General features: G+C 40.0%; 1 protein-coding gene across 2 annotated transcripts in view; it reads right to left on the bottom strand.

The window, feature by feature from the left end:
• Positions 1–21032, bottom strand: part of brinp1 (bone morphogenetic protein/retinoic acid inducible neural-specific 1) — a 220532-nt gene that overhangs the window by 42801 nt on the left and 156699 nt on the right. For both annotated transcript variants that reach the window (XM_037752821.1, XM_037752820.1), the window contains one exon: positions 6166–6271. In XM_037752821.1, coding sequence (XP_037608749.1) covers positions 6166–6271 — 106 coding nt within the window. The remainder of the gene's footprint in view (positions 1–6165; positions 6272–21032) is intronic.

Raw genomic sequence — 21032 nt, forward strand, 5'->3', positions numbered from 1 at the left:
AGAGGCTATTAATCTGTTTTTTGTTGCTAATGAAAATGAGTAGTCCACTAATATTCCCGTTTACATGCCGCCGTGTGTACTCCAATTAACTTAACCGGTGGCAGACTTGTTCGATCGAGCAAAGCCTCCCTCTTTTATCCCTTCAACATCCTTCTTGAAAAGATTGGCGTTGAGATTTTTGCGCATATTCAAAAACCTGCAGATATTCAAGTCTTACATAATTCTGAATAAGGCCTAATTCAGATTATCCAAATGGAATATGCTGTTAGATGACCCATATAAAATTCAGAATATTGGCTTCGTCCGAAATCGCCTACTATGATCTACATACTCAATGTGTGTCCTATGTGTCCAGCATTGCATACTGCAATATTTCACCGGAAATGGCATGAAATTTGTGTACTATTGGTTTCATACCAAGATTTCGGACATACTTCAATAACTCACATACTGTTTTAGCTACTAAATAGCATGTTAGTGCGGAAATTCAGAAGCAATCATTGTCATATTCAGAATAATAGTGTAATATTAGTGCGCATGTAAACGTAATCGCTGTGATTTCTGATTCTGACTCAGACATATGGATGTGAAAGCCTGAATAACTTTTCTATGGACTCTACTTCTATGGCCATGCTGATTGCCCTGTGAGCTCACTGATTTTAAGCACCTGTCCTACGCACTATACTCAGAAGTGTAGTTTGTTCATAAAAAAAACATATATGTGCAGAGGAGTTTAAAAATATAATGATTGCATCAGAATTAAACGTGTGTAGCTCTCTCCTCCTTCCTTTGATGTTAACCTGTGAACCATTACCTCACGAGAATAGGTGTGCATTTCCCTTCAATCCTTCATTGATTGAACGCACCTAACATTCAAAATAATGAGCACTGTGGAGTCCTGCAGCACAAGTTCAGAGTTTGTATTTCAAACTTTGTACAGAGTAAACAGATAGAAAACACCACACAGAAGAATCTGCAGTAGCTACAAGTCCCATGTTTAATCTTTATTTGGAGGTACATCTGTGCTGGGGTGAATGATTTTCTCTTTAAGCTAAAATTCTATTTCAACTAAAATGTTGCATTATGTGCATATTTCGCTATTAGAGAGTGCTGCCAGTGATCTGTGATCTTCTGCATTGGACAGATGTGACTCCTCCCCACAGTTTAAATGCTAAAAGTTAGCATTTTAGCTAATTGTCTGGTAAAAGGTCAATAGGCATTTGAAAATGAGACACATGGTGGGTGTTCATTAGATGTGCTGGGAGCGCCAGTGCTTATAAGAGCAGTCCCGGGCCCAGCCAGTGTCTTCCTCCTCAAGGGATAGTTTGTGAAGTCCATTTATGGCGTGTTGTCAAAGACGAGGACAATGCTGTCAAAGCTGTTATTTTTTGGGCATTGACTGTAAAGACCAGCCAAGGGATACAGTAAATCTGTCAGGGAATACAACTGTTTTTGTATGAATAAAAGGCGATAAAGCTGCTTTTGGAACCAATGTGAGGTTCACAAGTTCTTCCAAATGGCTCAAACATTAACTTGCAAATTTTCTACATATCCAATTTTTCTGAGTGCACCCAGATAAAGAAAAAAAACATTGCTACTGATGGTGCCTTAAACCTTTGTTCTGTGAGAGTGACTATTTTTCAAATTGCACATTATCACAGCAAGAACTCCAGATACCCTTGCAATCACAGAGAATAGGGATGTCACGATACATGAAATTTAGTAGTCGATACCAATACCAGTGAAATTCCACGATTCTCGATACCACAGTGAAAAACAAAAGGAAAACAACAAATTCCATGTACTTCAACATACTGTACATGTCTTTTGTTTCCCTTTTCCTTCCTTTCTGTTAGTTGAAGTTGAAGTTAAACAGGTCATAATTCCCTCTCTATTATCTATTTCATATTGCTGTGAAAACATCTCCGTCAAACAACTGGATTTATTCAAGTTTCTCGCCAAAAACTACATTTTACAACACATCATGATAACGTTAGAATTTACCTCACCAAATGGTCATTTTTACTGAACAGAACCTGAAAGCATCATCATGTAAATCAATGGCACCTCCCGTGTTGAAATTGACAGGGCGAGAGCTAGTTAACGGCAGCTGTTAGCAGCCAGAAAGCAGCACAGTCCTGCATTGAGCTAAAAGCTAACATTGACTAGCAATCGCCAAATTTAACACGGATTTGTTTTTCACAATGTAGCCTTATCGAGGAAAAATCAGCGTGTGTCCCATGGACGTGTTGATAGTGACTTTACTGCGTGCCAAACACATTTCCAATTGTCCCTGTTACACACTGTTAGCCTCGATCCCGGAGGATACCTGCAGTACCTGCAATACTGTAGAAAAATGAGTACCGCCTCGTTTTCAGAATTTTGGCATCGACTTGGTACCGATGTGTCAGTTCTTGTAGCGTCCCTAACAGAGAAGATGGTAGCAACCACCCAACAATACACTAAAGGGTCCAGAGATACTGCAGCAACCACGCAGTGCCTCCCTTGTGGCCACAAACAACACCCTATAGCAACTATCTAACAACTATCTGGAGATGTCCCAACAACCACATCAAACACCCTAGCAACCATCAAGCCATGTACAAACCAAATGTTCACATCACCATAGCAACTGTCAAAACCCGAAACAGCCACTTACCACCCACCTATCAATGTCCTTCTAACCAAACATTTAGCCTAAAGGCTGATACTAATATATTTTATATATACTTTATAGCAATAACAATTATAAATGACTTCAGGAAATGTAACCTGTCAACGTTTTCATACAATGGTTCCTATGATATCTTACAAAAGGTTATTCCTCATTTTTCAAGCACTTTCCTACGAATGTCCAGCAACATTCGCTCATTACATGCATACAGTATTTTCAAAATATTCTCCTGCCTTCACAGGAAACATCTTGGTTAGGTTTAGGCAACAAAACTACAGTATTTAGTTAGTTTTAGGAAAAAACTGCAGTTTGGGTTAAAATAACACCAGAAGAGGAGTAACTTAAGTACAGAATTTACGTGACAAAAGTACTTAGTTAGGTTTTGGAAAAGATCATTGTTCTGGCAAAAATAAATCCGGAGGTGACATATAAAAAGTTACGTGACAAATAAATCAACCACGACTTCTGGTTTCACGTTGGGTTCAAACACCGGTCTCATGGGCTAAAGTCAGGTGCCTTTTTTTACCTACCCATCCACCCTGACCTCCTCCCTATGCAGCGATTCTCGTTCTTTAGATTTTGTGGATTACATCCATGTATGAATTGATTTTCGTGGCGTATACACAAATTACATTTCGTTTAGCTACGAACGATCCATGAGAACAGCCAGAACAAATCTATTACATTTTTTTTGTTAAAAATAATGAAATGCTTCACTCTTTTATAAAATAATGTGTTAATCAATACATGCACAACACCACACATACGAACACACACACACACACACACACACACACACACACACACACACACACACGCACACACACACACACACACACACACACACACACACACACACACACACACACACACACACACACACACCAATGTTTTATGACTGAGAGCATGTCGTTTCGAAATACCAAATGTTGTTAGATGCTGGGAGTACTGATAAACATGTCAAAGTAAAGACCATCTCTGTGTGTCTCTGTCATCTGCTCGAGTTTGTTGGCGCAGAGGAAAAAATAGCCTATGGACATAACCAGAATATTAATATGAGTGCATATCTTTCAAAAAGAAATAAACCTAGTGATCTAGAATAATATATGGGGGCTTTATATTTGCACTTCCCACTAGAAGAATAAAATAACACTATTGTGAAGCTGAGTAAATTGCCTGGGAACAATAAAAAAAAAATCAGCATTAATCCTACCAGCATAGGACTCAATGCAGACCAGAGCCCGTGACCCAAGTGAATGAAAACGTTTAACCTATGCACAATTTATACGCGCAGGAGGACAAATTCTTTTATAAATGCACATGGCCGGCTTGATCTGAGAGCAATATATGGTTCACCAAGGGATACAATAGGACTAATTGTTACACTTACACTGGTTTTCATGTCAGAAAGGGTGAACTGTAGGGTGAATTAAATGATTGGATCTTGTTATAAATATATTCGAACGGCGTAAAACGTCACCGTCTCCATTGACAACGGGGCCTCTCCATGAGCTGTGTGGAGTGCTATGGCTTTGAAGAGCACTATGAAGAGCCCAGTGATTGTTGGAGAAGTTACACCATCAGCTAATTAAAGGCAGAAAAAACGCCATAATTGGTCTTAAAAGAACCCATTTCCAGGAGAACTCTCAACACCTTGCCTCATCCCTCACCCACACACACAAAATGCACACCGATATAATTTGGCCTAATACGAACCTCTAAGCCAGAAACCAATCGGAAAAAGCTTTTCCATTCTATTCGGGGGTTATTATCAAGCCAAAAGAAAGGATCTCTCCCAGGCCTGTCATCTATCAATCGGGGTGTCAAAACAGTCTTCAAAGCACAAGGCTAATACGTTTGATGCATGACAATAAAGCTTTTTTCCCAAAACCTATGGAGTCCTTTGAGTAAGTGGAAGCGGAAGACTTAAAAGTGTTTCTTTGACAAACCACTTAGTTCTCTGATTTTAGAGGACGAGTAATGATCCCTTCAGAGAGAGGAAATAGAAGGAGGGGTAGCGGTGGAAAATAAGCCTCTGTGATTCTAAAACCGGTCCTAATAACCTGCGTAAACTCGAATAAATCAAAGAAACAATCAGTCTATTCAAACACTTGACCCCAGTTACACAGCCTTTCATCATTCCTTTTTCCCCAGGGTGGCTGTCACTGCAAGCAATTCCTTCTCTCATGCTAATTATTAGTTGTGTCAATGTTTAAGACAGAATTATTTTCGCTTAAACGAAAATTAGCACTAACGGGTAAAAGTTGCTATCCACTGACGTATGATCCGTGAGTGAAACGCTAGTGGATTTATTTGAAAGGTGACTCATTTAATGCGTTGACAACATTCTTGAGATACATTCTGACGAACTAGAAAGAGTTTGACTCTTTATGTTGTTAGGTATAGCAATACCTTTGCAGGCTATTCTTATCGTCTTATTATTAGGGCTGTATATCCTTTGATTAAAAAATTTAATTGTGATTAATCTCACATTTCTTATCTGTTCAAAATGTACCTTAAGGAGATTTGTCAAGTGTTTAATATACTTATCAACAAGACAGTGGGCAAAATATTGTGCTTTATGCAAATGTATGTATATATTTATTACTGGAAATCAATTAACAACACAAAACAATGACAGATATTGATCCAGAAACCCTCACAGGTACTGCATTTAGCATAAAAAAAATGCTCAAATCATAACATGGCAAACTGCAGCCCAACAGGCAACAACAACTGTCAGTGTGTCAGTGTGCTGACTTGACTATGACTTGCCCCAAACTGCATGTGATTATCATAAAGTGGGCATGTCTGTAAAGGGGAGACTCGTGGGTACCCATAGAACCCATTTTCATTCACATATCTTGAGGTCAGGGGTCAAGAGACCCATTTGAAAATGGCCATGCCAGTTTTTCCTCGCCAAGATTTAGCGCAAGTTTGGAGCGTTATTGAGCCTCCTTCCTGACAAGCTAATAGAACATGGTTGGTACCAATGGATTCCTTAGTTTTTTTTTGTTTCATATGCCAGTATCTTCACTACCGGAAGATCGATTGCATTAATGCGTTAAAGAAATTAGTGGTAAAACAAATTTGTGTAACTTTGACAGCCCCTACTTATTATACATTCATGTCTGAATAGTTTGCACACTTCATGCAACTGTTTTGAATATAGGCCTGTCTTTGAATAAGCTTTAAGAGAGATTTAAGAAAACAATCACGTTAACAAATATCCATAACCACAGAGAATCCTATCTCCGATCTCCAGAGGGGATTGGGAAGCAGTCCCAATTAAAAAAAACGCATTGACATTCAATTCTGAGAAGGCACAACCCATTTCACCTTGTTCAAATAAGAGCATTGCATGTATATATGTATGACTATAGATCTCCTTTACGTTTTAGAGGCTAAAATGGAGTTTGACTCTGCAGCCCTGTGATGTCCGACATCCCTGGGCAGCATGTGGGAAATATTGACATGCTGGGATTGTTTACCTTGCAGATGAAGCTTGCTCTCCGGGCTCTGCAGGAGGATCGAGCTAACCGAGTCCAGATTGTCATAGCTACTGCATCCCAGTGGCCCCGTCCGTGTCTCCGTCACCTGCAACGGAATTAGGACTGCAATGAATTTGATGAACATTTGAGAAGCCAATGAATGTGTGCTTGTGTTTGTGTTTGAGTGCAAGATCTGCATAAATGATGTGCTTGTAGGAGTGAACACATTTTTCCATCACAGTCTCCACACTACACTTTAAGACAACATATGTAAAGCTAGGGATCACAAGAGCCATCAGCGATTAACAATGTCAGGTGGTAGTAAGATGTTAACATCTGTTCATTACTGCTGTCAGAGGATAATGCAACAGTATTAGTACAGACTTGTGCTAATTGCACTGAGTTCACACGATCTTCCTGTGGCCCACAGTAATTTCAGAGTCACTTCAACATGGTTTTCTTTGAAGAAGAAACATTACTGGCCATTTCTCTTGAACTATGTCCTTGTTCCCGTTCCAAACAATAACACTTAGTCTATAGCGGTGGTTCTTGTTCCCCCACCCACAGACCACCGTCAAAAGAAATAATGACGCTATTCAGATGTGAAGTGGCTGCTTTAAAATGTACAGCTTCCACATTTGAGACCTTGAAGAGATTGCTCTTGAAAAGAAAGGAGGGAGTGAAATCTCTCCTCTTTTCAGTTGCTTTTGCTCATGAAGTTCTTAGAGTAGCTCCTAATAGTACTTCTACAAGGTTCCAAGAATCCAAAAGAGATGGCACTAAGATTAAGGGAGAGGCTAGATGAATCTCACTATAAAAGAGTTTCTTTTTTTTTCTTGCGGGTCTTTGTTGAGCCAATGCCGAATAGCATTGAGCTATGATTTGAACATGCAGAAGAGAGTAATCAAATAATCAAAATTACAATAATTTGACGGCTGTTTTGTTCATTTTTTAAATTCAGAAATACATATTGTGTTGATACATAATAGCAGAGAGGGCTTTCTTTAGTATTGTTGTTGGTCAGCACTTAGGCAGTGTCGACACAGTTGGGGGTTTCTGTCGACGCAGTGGGGGGGTTTCTGCTTCACCAGTGGCTCATGAGCTACAGAATGTGTGACCAGCATGTGTCTGTCGCAGGTGGTGAAAGTCTTGTGAGTTTATCCCTCACTAACTGATGTTCTTGGCCACTTGGGGGCAGCAGAAACAAGCTGTGAACACAGCTTTGATGTATAATCACCTTTTATGTTGATATGGTGAATTTGTTCAGCGGCATTACCATTCATTTGGAGACATGTTTCTAACCACTTGGCGAATGCAAGTACAATATTAACTCACAATTCAACACTTTTGCTCCACAATGTTCACCATGTACTTTTGATCTGTCAGTCATTTGGTGCGGGTAGGTAGCATATGGTGGTTTTATCCAGTGGGCTATATACGGTTTTGAAAAGTGAATCCAATGCGGAAGTGCCTTAAACTTGCCTTCTTTCTAACAGCCAGCAGGGGTCGACTCTTCTGGTTGCAAAAAGAAGTCTGATTGTATAGAAGTCTATGAGAAAATGAGGCTACTTCTCACTTGATTTATTACCTCAGTAAACATTGTAAACATGAGTTTATGGTCTCAATCGCTAGTTTCAAGTCTTCTTCAATACAACATGATGTTCATTTAGTAAATAATATTCCCATTTAGAGTCAAATAGACCATAAAGCAGGGTATGCTTTAGGGCAGGGCTACCTTGCTACCACGACGTTGTACGGTCTGGGAGTCGTCCGTGTTTTTGTCTTTGAACTTTAACCCTTTCACGGTGTGTTTTCAGTTCATAAAAGTTAATTATAATCTCTTTGGTCGCCTGAAAATGTCTTATTCAGCTTTTGGTTGTACTCAGCTCCACCCTCTGGTGTCACTTCTGGTTGCAAAAAACCAAGATGGCAATGGACAAAAAAACAAGATCGCTACAGCCAAACTTGAGGCTTCAAAACGACAGTCCACAAACCAATGGGTGATGCCAGAGGTGACTTCGTCCACTTCTTATATACAGTCTATGGTTTTATTATAGCTTTTTCACTGAAAAGAGTGAAGGCGAAACAAACAGTAAAGTTGCAGGCAGGAAAACCAAAACAATGAGCTGGAAGGCGCTATATTCTGCTATACAGTATATTCCCTGAGGTGAACTATAGAGACAGGTGTTCATTTTCTGTGTATGCGCGACCCATTTCAGATACAAGTAGTCATGTGGTCCATTGTTAATAGAAAAACATTGATTATAGCCACTTTAAATGAGAGTAGGAAAAGCCACAAAAGGAAGGGAGGGAAAATGGAAAGGATAACAAAGACGATTGTAAAAGTAAAAAACAAATTTAAATCCGTATCACCTTAGAACCATACAATATGTTTAAAAAAAATAAAAAAATAAATAAGCTTTGTAAAAGAAATTACCATTACACTAATAAGATTAGAGGGCTTGGATGCAAAGGATTTGGAGGGGAGCCAATTCGGACACGGCCAATGGATTTACTACTTACTACTTTGCTTATTGTAACCCATTGGGCTCTCAGTACACCATCTGTTCAAAGCACCCCTTAACACTTACACCAACAATTGATCAGCTACTTGTACTTGAAACTAAACATTGAAATTTGCTTAAGACTGAATTGGAGTCTTGAGAAAAGTGCTCCCATCTCTAGTCATACTGAACCTGACAAAAACATCACATTGACGGGTAAACAAAAATGACCAAAGTTTGTAAGACGTCCACCACCCATAGCCTCAGTAGCTTGTGCAATCAACGATACACTAGTGTGTGTGTGTGGCTCTGAATGACAGTGTGATACCATTTTTCCCGTCTTTAATGTTGATACTGCACCAGATGGTGGGCTGACAAGCAAGAAATTAGACAGATGTATATCTTACCCTTGGCATCAGGCTGTTGGGGGGGAAATGCAAAATCATGGGGAGACAGGCAGGGACAGACTCTGTAGGAGAAGTATGCTATCTTAGTATTCAATTATTTTGCTCTTGAATGAATTTAGCTAATTTCCATCATCCTAGGACACATGGTATTTACACCATAGTGCTGTAACATTATGCTGTATGTACTGTAGGATTTCATTACGATAAATCTTTTCATCTGTGGGTGGTAAATTGGACGATCAGTATGTGACACTTTTACTGTCGCATTGGAGTGGCATTAAACACAAAGTTTAATGACTAGTAATAAATTCAACATAGAGTGACATAGAAACATCAGTTAAAGAAATATTTCACAATACTATTTCGATGTTATAAACTGTGAAAAAAATACTATATGGGCTGAAAAATGAAGCCAACGCAGAAGTGCCAAAAACTGCAGTTCATCCAATGGCCACTTGAGGCTGGCTCCAAAAGCGAGCCAATCTCCATAGACCCCGTGTTAAAATGTCCAATTTAACAGTAGAAATAAACATGTTTACAGCCTGGTACAAAAAACCGTTTGGGTCTCTCAGCCGTGTTTGTGGTGTTGCTGCCTTTTAGAGAAATTCTCACGAAATATCGGTCATAATATGGCTTGCTTTGTGGTTAATGGTAAGCCTGGCATCCTGATGGCCAATGTTTGCACGTTGGATGATGGTCTGGATGACCTCATGGCCCGCATCAGTTTCCAACGGGATATCAGGAACTTTAATGTTTTCTTTGTTTCATCAAAACTTAACTAAACAAACACAGGACTTTCAACCACAAGTCCAATGTTCGTGGCAAATAATCGGTTTGAATAGTTTTTTAAGAAAAAGTCTAAATTCTCTGATTCCAGCTTCTTAAATGTGAATATTTTCTGGTTTCTTTACTCCTCTATGACAGTAAACTGAATATCTTGTAGTTATGGACAAACAAGACATTTGAGGATGTCATCTTGGGCTTCGGGAGGCACTGATCCACATTTTTCAAAATTTTCCGGCCTTTTTTTTTTGACCAAACGACTAATTGATTAATCGAGAAAACAATCAACGGATTAATTGACAATGAAAATAATCGTTATTTGCAGCCCTAGTTGGATGTTATAGGGACTGTGATAAATGTAAATGCAGATCCCACTGTTCTGATTGCATACAAAAAGTCAGATTTTATGCATATGTTGGTGTGTTCTTTATACTATGACAGTTTTCCTAAAATAACATTTTTAAAAATCGCAATATATTGAATCATAACCCCTGTATCATGACACATATCGTATCGCCAAATTCTTGCCAATACACAGCCGTAGCTAGCAAAGGATTTTACCCTCTGGGTGATATGGGGTCTGGTACACTGATCAGTTTTGACTTGTCGGCTGCTGGATCTTCAAAACAAATGAATCATTACTACTATGAAATAACATGTTTAGCTGTGGTTTACAATATCAGTAACTAATATGAATGGTACACAAACAACCCACACAGCTCCAATGCACATCAGTCCTCTTTGGTTGTAGCACAAACTCAACTAATTCCATTTGGGTATAAAAATTCACTTTTGTTGCTAATAAACATTAATGTTTACCATAAGGCCAATGTCACTCTAATTTCATCGAATCACAATAACACAAATATGTTTTCGTGGTTTTACTAAATCTAGTACTATTTCTTGATAACTACTTCATCGCACTTAACATGTTCCCTTCTTTCGCTCCAGCCAAGTGATGGACTTTGAAATACACTTCATGGCCTTGCAAAAAAATGCATGTACAGATTGATTACAGAGCCAGACTTGCCTATCACACTCCACCATCTTGATGGCTGCTGACGGTGCTCTTTTTCCTTTCCTTTTTGTTGTGCTTATCGCCGAATGAATTACTTCCTTCCAAAGGGGTGTGTTGCATGATCCATGGTGACTGAGGAAAGTGAATATCTGTCCTCTGTCGCCATTGAACATTTTCCCAGGTGGCAAAGCGGGCGTATGCACGAGCTAGCTCAGGCACATCTACATTAGTAGTTACACACAAAATCACACACTCTAATGGATATGCATAAACATGAGCGCAGCTTGCAACAGCCAGTTTACAATACAGTATTTTTCTCCTCTAAGAATTATTATTATTCCAAGTTGGGAGCAGACATACCCAGCTTTGTGGATTAGAGACTGACCCTTGTAATCTGAATGACTTTAGGAGGGCAGTATGCAGCGCTTGTTTGGCTCTCTCTTTTTCATTCTCTCCAGCACACACACCATAAGAGAGCTGTGTGCCAGATTATGAAAATGGAGTATAACGCAATAAAAATACAAGGAGCAATCAAAGGACTGAAGTGGGCCGAGGGGGACTTAGAGGATTTGGATTATTAAGCAGAACATAACAGTGGAATCCCACCGGGCCCCGACTGTATCACAGCCCACAGTCAGAAATCACGGTTCTGGAACATCCTCTCTAATTGTCATCTGTCATCAAGAAAACCATCTAAGCAAGTAAATAAGAGATGATGCACATGAGATCCTAAGTTGCTTCTGTTGTTATATTTTTTCTGTTAGCAAACCAAATGTACATGTGCTATTCCCCAAGCCCCAAATGTTGGAAAACTAAGTTTCTCTTGTCTGGGCAAACTTTGTTTTTCAAAATAAAACATTCATCCTGGTGACATACTGTACACATGCAATGCAGCTGCAGTATATCAGGGATGTGTAGGCTGAATATGTGCCTTCTGGATGTGTGTGTGTGTGCGTGTTGAGACCATAGACTACATATATATAGATGGATGACGCCTCTCCACTTCCTCACACCGTACAAAAGTGAAGCCAAATTATCCCTGATATGAAAGCTGCCATGTTTTTGGTGTCATTTGGAGCCAGAGTCTGTGCAGTAGTGCTCAGGGGGGCTGGAGCCGTGGTATCGATGTCCAGCCCAAAACACCCACCTGAACCAATCACGAGCCAAGCATGGCTGCAGCTTGCTAGCATGAGCCACCTAGCTGCTACGTTAGCACCACGGTAGCTGTTTGGCTAGAACAGGGGCAGGCTTTATTACCTACACTGCAACCAGCCACCAGGGAGCGATCCAGAGGATTTGGCTTCACTTTTGGGGAGCTGTCATTTCGTTCATCTTTATACACAGTCTATAGAGTGCGACAGGAATGAGTCCTAAAAGCCGGAGATGAGTTAGCATTTTAGCACTTCCGCTTCCCTATTCTGGAAGTCAATGTTTTTTTTTTTGTGTTTTTAGTTAGATGCCTGAAATAAAGTCTGTGGTTAACAAAAGTTTAAGACATTTTAACGTTTTTTTCTACAACTTAAATAAATTAAAGGTCCCATATCGTGCTAATTTTCAGGTTCATACTTGTATTTTGTGTTTCTACTAGAACATTTTTACATGCTGTAATGTTCAAAAAAACTTTTATTTTCCTTTGTCTGCCTGAATATACCTGTATTCACCCACTGTCTGAAACGCTCCGTTTTAGTGCATTTCAACAGAATTGCAACGGAATTGGGTCGCTAGGCAACAGCTTGAGTCCATGTTTACTTCCTGTCAGCTGATGTTATTTACATACACTGCAACAGGAAATAAACTGGGACACATTTAGAATGTTTATGTTTAAAACCATGTAATTATCTAAATATTGTATATTTGTGACATCACAAACGGACAGAAATCCTAACGGCTTGTTTCAAACGCATAATTTTTGAATACGGGCTGTGTGTATTTCTCTGTATATTGAGCGTTTTGATAGTTTAACAGTATTTATAAAGCACTTAAACCTGCTTTATAATATAAATGACATTAAAATCTCCCTTTTTACAATATGGAACCATTAATAAATACCCCACTCTTGATTTTTGAAGCCTTTATATGTCTTACAAAAGGCGATTACTGACAAGTGGCTAAATGAGACTACTAAACGCCATCACGTCATCATCATCAGCTTTTTACTTCTAGTGATTTCATTTACACTTCACAAATCATAAAAGTGGTGTTCATTCTAGATTATCTTGCTGAACAAGACGTGTAAGTATCATAAACATGTGTTCGCCACAGAGCTTATTTTCTGCAATAATCCAAAACCAAATGGAAAAAATGCCATTGTCTTTCTGTCGAGGGAACCCAGGGCGATGCTAACTTCCTGGTTGGCCTACAAAAATACATCATTCCTGCACCATTCTATTTTGGAGACTCAATTGAATTGCTTATTTCTTTTTATATTAAAATGAATCCTATTTTGAGCTTGTCTCCATCAGTTACATATATCGTCAGTAGTAATAGAAGTAGGCATTTGGACCTCAAGCATATCACACATTTCTCTCAAGCAATGCTCTCATTATATCCTTAAATTAGTATAGAAATGTTTGCCATTTTATGTGATTGGAAGTAGCTTAGTTAATCCACTCTAATTAGGCACCTGTAGCAAACAACATATACTGCATACTGTATTTATCTTACAACTGATGCTAGCGCTGCCCATGTGTTTTTTAGCATACAGGCCTACCCACTTGTATGGTTGACCTTTGTGATGCACCTGCTCGTAGCTAAACACCAATTAAAAATCTCATTAGAATCCCGGAGTTTGACGATTCCTTAAATGCAGAGAGTTTGTAACTTTAAGCAGTCAACACGGGAGGCAAAGGTCGGCTCAAGACGGAGAAAACGCATGCTATTATTACATCAAGAGATGCAAATATTCTTGCGGAAAGTAATTGCAAAATAGCCTTACATTATCTTGGAGCGCTGGGATAATTGTAGGCCTCTCAGCACATCAATTGCAAGATAAATGTCATAGGATTTCCTAGCGCCATAATTAGAGTGATTGGGAATTAGGTCATTTTCAATCAAATAAAAGGCTGTTATCAGTTTTTTTTCCCAGACAATGTCCAAATCAGAACATTTTTTATGGGATTGTATATCAGTTTTGCACATATCTGTATCCCCATGTATCAATAGGAATTTCAGTAATAGGCACTCTTTTTATTTTCAAAACTTTGTATTTTAATGTATATGGAATGAAATCAAAAAGACTCTCCATATCTAAATGTAATAATGATTAGCTTTACATTAGCACTGCAGCACTGCAAGAATGGAGAAGGAGAAATGCATTACCCTTGGATGAGCATCGACTGTTTCAGTTGCGCATTAAAGCCACTTTTCACCAAGTTCATTAGAGATATCACAGCATATGGAGCTCTCATTATTTCTATAGTTCCTGTAACTTGTCATGGGAGCAGTGTGTCCTCACTACTGCTTTTCAAACCAACACTGAGAGGAGTGTACTGTATTTCTCAGAGATATAAACCTCACTTTATACCGAGTCACCGAGTTGCATTTCAACTTGAAAGGCAGAGGAGAATATAAAGGTGGTTTGAAGCTCTATGTGTGAGAAGAGGAAAACAAGGGGATGAAGGCGATAAGATGGGTGAGCGGGACAGGGAAGAATACTGTAAGGTTGAACTGTCTTCGTTACACATTGCCTCTGCTGAGCCTTGCTAATACGCCCATCACCTGCCATTCTCTTAATGACTTGCTATTTCTGGATACATAGAAATGAAGAGACGTGCTCCTCGGTTATTCTCGAAGCCCGATAGTAGAAGATCTCTGAGGACTTTTTTTTTTCCCTGTCTTGTTCATGTCATATTACATGTGGCTACAGTCACCAACCATATTTGAAGAACACGTGTAATGGCACATTTCTTTGATTATATCTATAGCATTTCTTGTATGAATACTTAAATTAGCATTCTTTAAATGTGTCTGTAAAAGCCATTTTTTTATATAACTTATTTCTTTTAAATGATACTGAGACAATTATCAACTTTGGGGCATTTCTAATTATAACTGTAGCACTCTCAAGTGCGCAACGCTGCATAGAAAAATCTGTCATGCTTGCTCGTGGCGAATGCAAATTAGGTGTAAACTGCTCCAAACTTGGCTCTCGCAGTCGACAAAAAAAATCTGGGTCATAATGTGTACACGTTAAATTTCCCTTTTTTTATATTTTACATGAGGCTCACATGACTGGACTGTGACATGAGAAAAAGGAATAGTCTGGCTGTGGTGCTGCTATACCACCCACAGCACTGCAGCATCATCAGGAAGTATGCATATTGAGTGCTGGTGTGAATCAGAGTATGGATAGGTGACCTTGTGAGGGATGTAGAGAGCACACTCCCCCCCCAGTAGGAATGCATACTCGCACACTTCACATGCATGAATGAACATACAGCACACATGCACACTCCCGTGCAGCCGTGATAGCATGCGAGCACGTATACACGCCGAGTCGATTCCTAATCGTACTTCTCCCCGCATAATCACACTTTTCCACGGGAAGGCACTCGCTCGTAAAACTGACATTTTCTTTCCATTAAAACACTCCATTGGGTATCTTATTTTCATTCCTAAATGACCCCTCGCTCCCCCACTGGAGTTCTTGCTCGCAGCAATCAGGTTCAGCCACACAAAGACAAACAACCGCATGCCATTTATTTCTATCAGCAAGGTATGATATTGCTCACAGTGGGATGAGACCTCTCTTTTATATTGACTATATTCCTTTTTTGTTGTTGTTTTAGAACCATGCTGACGTCCAATTTGTGTGGAGAACCATGTCCCCTATTATTAAATGATTTATTTTTTCCTGCTAAAGAATTACTAAATGAAGGGAAAAATGGGTATACAAGTGGGAAAAGGCATCAGAGCTGTGCAGCCCAGTGGTTCAAGCTGCAGTCGGTAACTTTGAGCAAAATATGATAAAAAGTTATTTTATTTGTCACTTTATCCTGACAGTAGTGCATGAGACAGATAATCTGTGAAAAAAAATCCTCCGTCTCCTCTTAGTCAAGGCCTATTGAAAGAGGCTGGAACACAGTTTTGAGCTCTTGCGTATGACACACAGCTGCGGTCGTGGATTGCTATTGGCTTAATTTTGGCTTAATAATTCATGATATCCGATTTTTCGAATAGTCATTAAAGGGTCTGTTTGTAACTTCTTACACGTATAAATCATTGCAGGTCGGTGTCCCATGCTCGTTCGCGTGTTGCTACGCTGTTCAGACTCAGACTCCAACACAAACTACACGGAAGCACCAAAACCACAAAGTTCTATCTAGTGAAGCCCGTCTGTTAAACAGTGTTGGCCGCAGTCGGAGGACGCGGGGTAGACCGTAGCTTTGGTCTCCAGGGCCGGAGTTTCTGCTGTACTCTGCTCCTCTGCCTGCCTGTTTGCCTGCCTTCACTCACACACCGCGCTCGTTCTCGCTCTATCGCTCCACCTCACGTGCATGCGCGCAAACTACACACTGCGGAAGAGTTAGTTTAGCTCTGAGAATATCTAGTGAATGTACAGTGGACGTTTGCGCAGAAATAAATGCTGCAGCTCCTCCAGACCAACAGAGGTTTCCCGTGTCTTGTGAAGTGACGGGGCTCCGCAGAGAGAAACGTTATCGTCTCCGACCAAAACTCCGGTGTCTCCCCTGTTCCCTCCGACTGTGGTCGGGAGGCTGAGGCAGGAAAAGCCAACACTAGGATCAGCAGTGATTCATGGAGAGACCTTCGTCTGGTCAGCTAACATTACTGCCAAGCAGCTGAAATATAGAGTGATATTGTGGTTTTAGCTGACGTGTGTCACCTCACTGTTTTGAGCGATGCTCGTTTATGTCTATGTAGAGCGAGCACAAGCGCGAGCAACAGGACGCTGACTTTCGTTGACTTAATGGCCACAGGTGTCGCTGTTAACAAGCAACAGTCCCTTTAAATTATAAAAAAATCTACTAGTTTATGCAACTATCGTCCTGTTTTAACCGTCGCAGGCACTGTAGTAACGTAATTACCGGTAAAATGTGTGTGGCACGTTCAGTTGGGCTCTTTTCTGTCAGTGCAGGTGTAAATCGGATAAATTTCAGCAGGTAAATCAGCTGTAGATCAGTGAGGGTATGCGGCGATTTTCGAAAAAAATCATTGACTTGTTCCAAGTGATTATCGAATAGTATTTTTGTTTGGAATGCACATCAGATTTTACTGCACATGTGTTGTACCCTAAAAATATGATGCATTGATAACATGTGACATCTCCTCTTTTCACCCTCCTTGCTCTTAGTGCTCCTAATGGTCCCGTGTGACTCTGGCTGCTTTGTTGAAAACACTTAAACCAAAACCAAGCACCACCCACCGCCCACCGCCCACCGGCCTGAGTTAACGTTCTCATTTTACAGCTAAACAGTCAGCCCTTATGCTTTGTCAAGGCCGTCACTGTTCGATACCTCCGCACATGGCACCCTTTAGCGGCAGTATGAGTCGTTTCCATTAACAAGAATGTAAACCCATCAACGACAGGGAAAGTGCTGTGGTGATGTAGTTTAAAAAGCGAAAGAGACACACAGGGTTGGTGGGAGGGTAGGTGGATGGGTCCAACAAACACAAGGCTTTCCTCCAGGAGACCGCTGTTTGTGTCCCGTGCATTAAGTTTCACTTTCACTTTACAATCAGCTGTTTGTTCGTGTCCTGTGTTCACAACCTCAAGTCACATTTTTACTGTACAAAAGTAATAATTTAAAACCCAACAATGTAGTTTTTTCTAAACCTAACTAAGTGGTTTTGTTGCCTAAACATAGGCAAGCGTTTTTGTTTAATACACAACATTAAGCACATACTTACTGCGAGCGCAAATGTGACGCCGAGGGGTCTACAGCACGTGTTTACTGCAACCTGAAAGTGACGCCGAGGGGTCTGACAAAGCGTCAGTATGTGACAAGACGAGATGAGAACGTGTTGAAACAGTACACCAAAATATGTTTCTGAAAACATTTGAGGCAAGAAATAGGCATTACAGTAACAGATTATTGATTTATATTTAATCAGAGCTGCCTAGTTTGAGAGTTTGATCGGAGTTTGCGAGTTTTGTGAGCAGTGATCGACAGCTGCTGATTGGTTGTTTTCCTTCGGGCATGTTGAAATATTGCCAATGCCATTAGGAGCACTGAAAGGAGGCAGAGGAAGATGCTTTTTCAGAGATTATCTATCTCATGCACTATACTGTCAGGATATATACTGACAGTTCCATAAAAATAAATAATTCTTTTGTCATATTTGCTCAAAGTTACTGACTGCAGCTTTAAGTGTAGCTGGGAAAGAAATGTCAATGATGATGAATGCAGATTTTGGCACAATAGGGAACTGAATTATGATTTATGAATCAGCAAAAATGGATAATACCCCATATGTTGAATGGCTTCTGTGATTTCTTTTTTTCCTATTTAATAAAAGAACTGCAATACATTCATGGAGATAAATGATGTACAGCAGGAATCCCTCCCCACCCCCCTCTACTGTACGATCTCATTACATCGTAACCCCAGGGCAGCTTGTTCAGTACTGTGGGTCTAATGTTGGTTTGTCTCTGTGTGTGTGTGTGTGTGTGTGTGTGTATACATGTATGCTTGCATGCTGCCATAGCTTAGCTCATACTTCACATAAGAGGATGAAAAGAGGCAAAGGTCAGAGAACAAATGTATGTTGAAGGTTTTGTGTTGATTACCTTTTGGTAACATTTGTTCTTTATTTTTTTCAATCTTGTGAAGAGCTCATTGCATGGGTGGAATATGGTCGCAAAAAAGTACAAAATGCAAGTCTCCCTAAAAAAATAATCCAAGGCACACTGTAGTGTTTGAACAAAATTAATTAAAAAATAATAAATAAATAAATAAATAATTTTTTTTTTTACATGGCAATAATTGTTTAAAATGACCAGCATGTTGCGACCAACATAGGTCTGCAGGGTCATTAGGCTCGTTCGAGATGAACTGCGCTCGCCTGGAAAGTAGACGAGATCGGGCGGCAGCGGCAGCAGCAGCAGGGGGCGGTGGCAAAAAGATGCCGTGAAGTCGGACAGTCTCCGGCTGTTTCCAGCAGCCTTCAAAGAATTTACAGGAAGTCACAGGAAAAGTGACATCCTGCTAGATCTGATCTGTAGGCCACTTGTAGTTTTCAGACCACGTTGGGATTTATTTATATTTGTTTGTAAATATATGTGGAAATATGCGTGTATCTGTCATTGGATTTTTATGTCTGCCTTTGTAATGAGCACTAGTTTTGATAAGTGCTATATTAATATTATTATTATCATCAACCAAACAAGAATATGTTTGTTAACAGATGAAACCTTCATTGCACAACATGAGACTAATATCCTACAATCTGGCGTCAAATATTACAATTACACAGAAAGTTCAGACTTTCTACAACACGTGGTGTTTGTTGTCGAAACTAAGAGCCAATCAGCTCTTTGATCAGGTGACAGCCAGGCTTTTCCCATCATGCCCTGGGTCTTTTAGTCGGTGGAGAGCAGTTCTAAAAATTGCGGCCGCCTCGATCTCGTGAGGTTATCGTTGCCCACTTGTGCACGACGTCAGAGCAAGTTGGGAACAAGTCGGACACAAGCATTCATTCCGCGGCGATCGATTCTGCGCGGGCCTGGCTCATCTCCAACGAGCCTATTGTCAGCATTCAGCAGTAGCTTGCCTACACCTATATTGCGTTACACGAATCAGTAGAGTGGGAGGGTGGTTCTCCATCAATGTGCAAGCCTATTGGTAAAAAAAAAAGGGAATGACACATCATCGATCAAGCCTAAGGGCCATATTTTAACCATTATATTCTATTTTAGCATACAATTATTAAATCATGTTTATAATAATGTCATTTTCAATACATTTTGAGGTAAATATTGGGGTAAATTGGCAGCAATTCCAAAGAAATTTCAAATAGGTTACTTGCTTATTATCACCGAGTTACCATGACATTTGCGGACCTGTAAAATGAAGTGTTACCATTTTGTTCTTTACTTTTGTTTGAACTTTTATGCGGTCTTCACAGGGTTCATTTTTTAATGCACAAGGGGGCACAGAGGACATTAATGTATTTCTGGATTGGAGGTTTCTCAGGTAAATAACAAGGCTGAGATTCTGCTGAAGGCGCCAGCATCACAGTGGGGATATGTCTTGGTTTTGATTAACGTTCGCATGTAGCTAAGACCTCTTAAGCAGTGCAAAGGCTCAGGGAGACAGAGTGGAGTATCGGGGATGAAAGGTTTGATAAATTCAACCAGCCACTATGCACGTAGTCTATCAGCCCACACATTTAGTGGCAAGCAATTGGATCCAGCCTATACAAAAGACACATAGAGAAAGCTATACTCCCTGCTGTTCAGAGCACATCTCTTATGTTTGACACTTCGGTTATTACTGATTTCGATCACTAGTGAATTTTATTTAGTGATAAAATCTGCACTCCTTATAAGGACCAATTTTACGTGAAACCTTAATAGCACTCTATAAATTCTAACCGTTGCAGCTTTCGCAGCATGTGCAACCTGTAGGAGTCCAATAACAATCAAACAATTGTTTGTATTTCTCGCTGATGAAAAGACGACAGAGTTTATAATGAGAAAGCTTGGCATTACTGCCTGCACAGATGTCTGATGTCATCAAAGACTGATTGTTATGTGTCCTGCTGGCTGCCCTGATGTTCACGCACTGTTCTGTTGCCTCATTAGTAGTCTGATATTGACACAGTTAATCAAATAATGCTCACGAAAACCTCACAAAGCGTAAATGTTGTTTTGATACACTGCAGATACAACAATTATTTACATTTTCATTTAAAGGGAGACATTTATATTCTATTCGTTATAGTTTCATGATGGCGCCCGCCTAGTAGTAGTGCATTAGATGGAATAGTGTTCCCGTATCTGTCTGATGGATACCTTGTTTTTGAAACAGCCAATCAAACGTCAGCGTTCTATCATAGACGGAGAAGACTGATCTAGACAGCAGCCTGCTTAACAACACAAGAGCCACAGACTTAGAACAACCACATTAGCTTCCCTCTAGTCTCCTTATCTAACTCACAGACATGAACACACGTCTTGTCCTGCACCTTATCCTG

This window comes from Sebastes umbrosus, chromosome 19 (assembly GCF_015220745.1).
Source record: "Sebastes umbrosus isolate fSebUmb1 chromosome 19, fSebUmb1.pri, whole genome shotgun sequence".
NCBI classification, from domain to species: Eukaryota; Metazoa; Chordata; class Actinopteri; order Perciformes; family Sebastidae; genus Sebastes; species Sebastes umbrosus.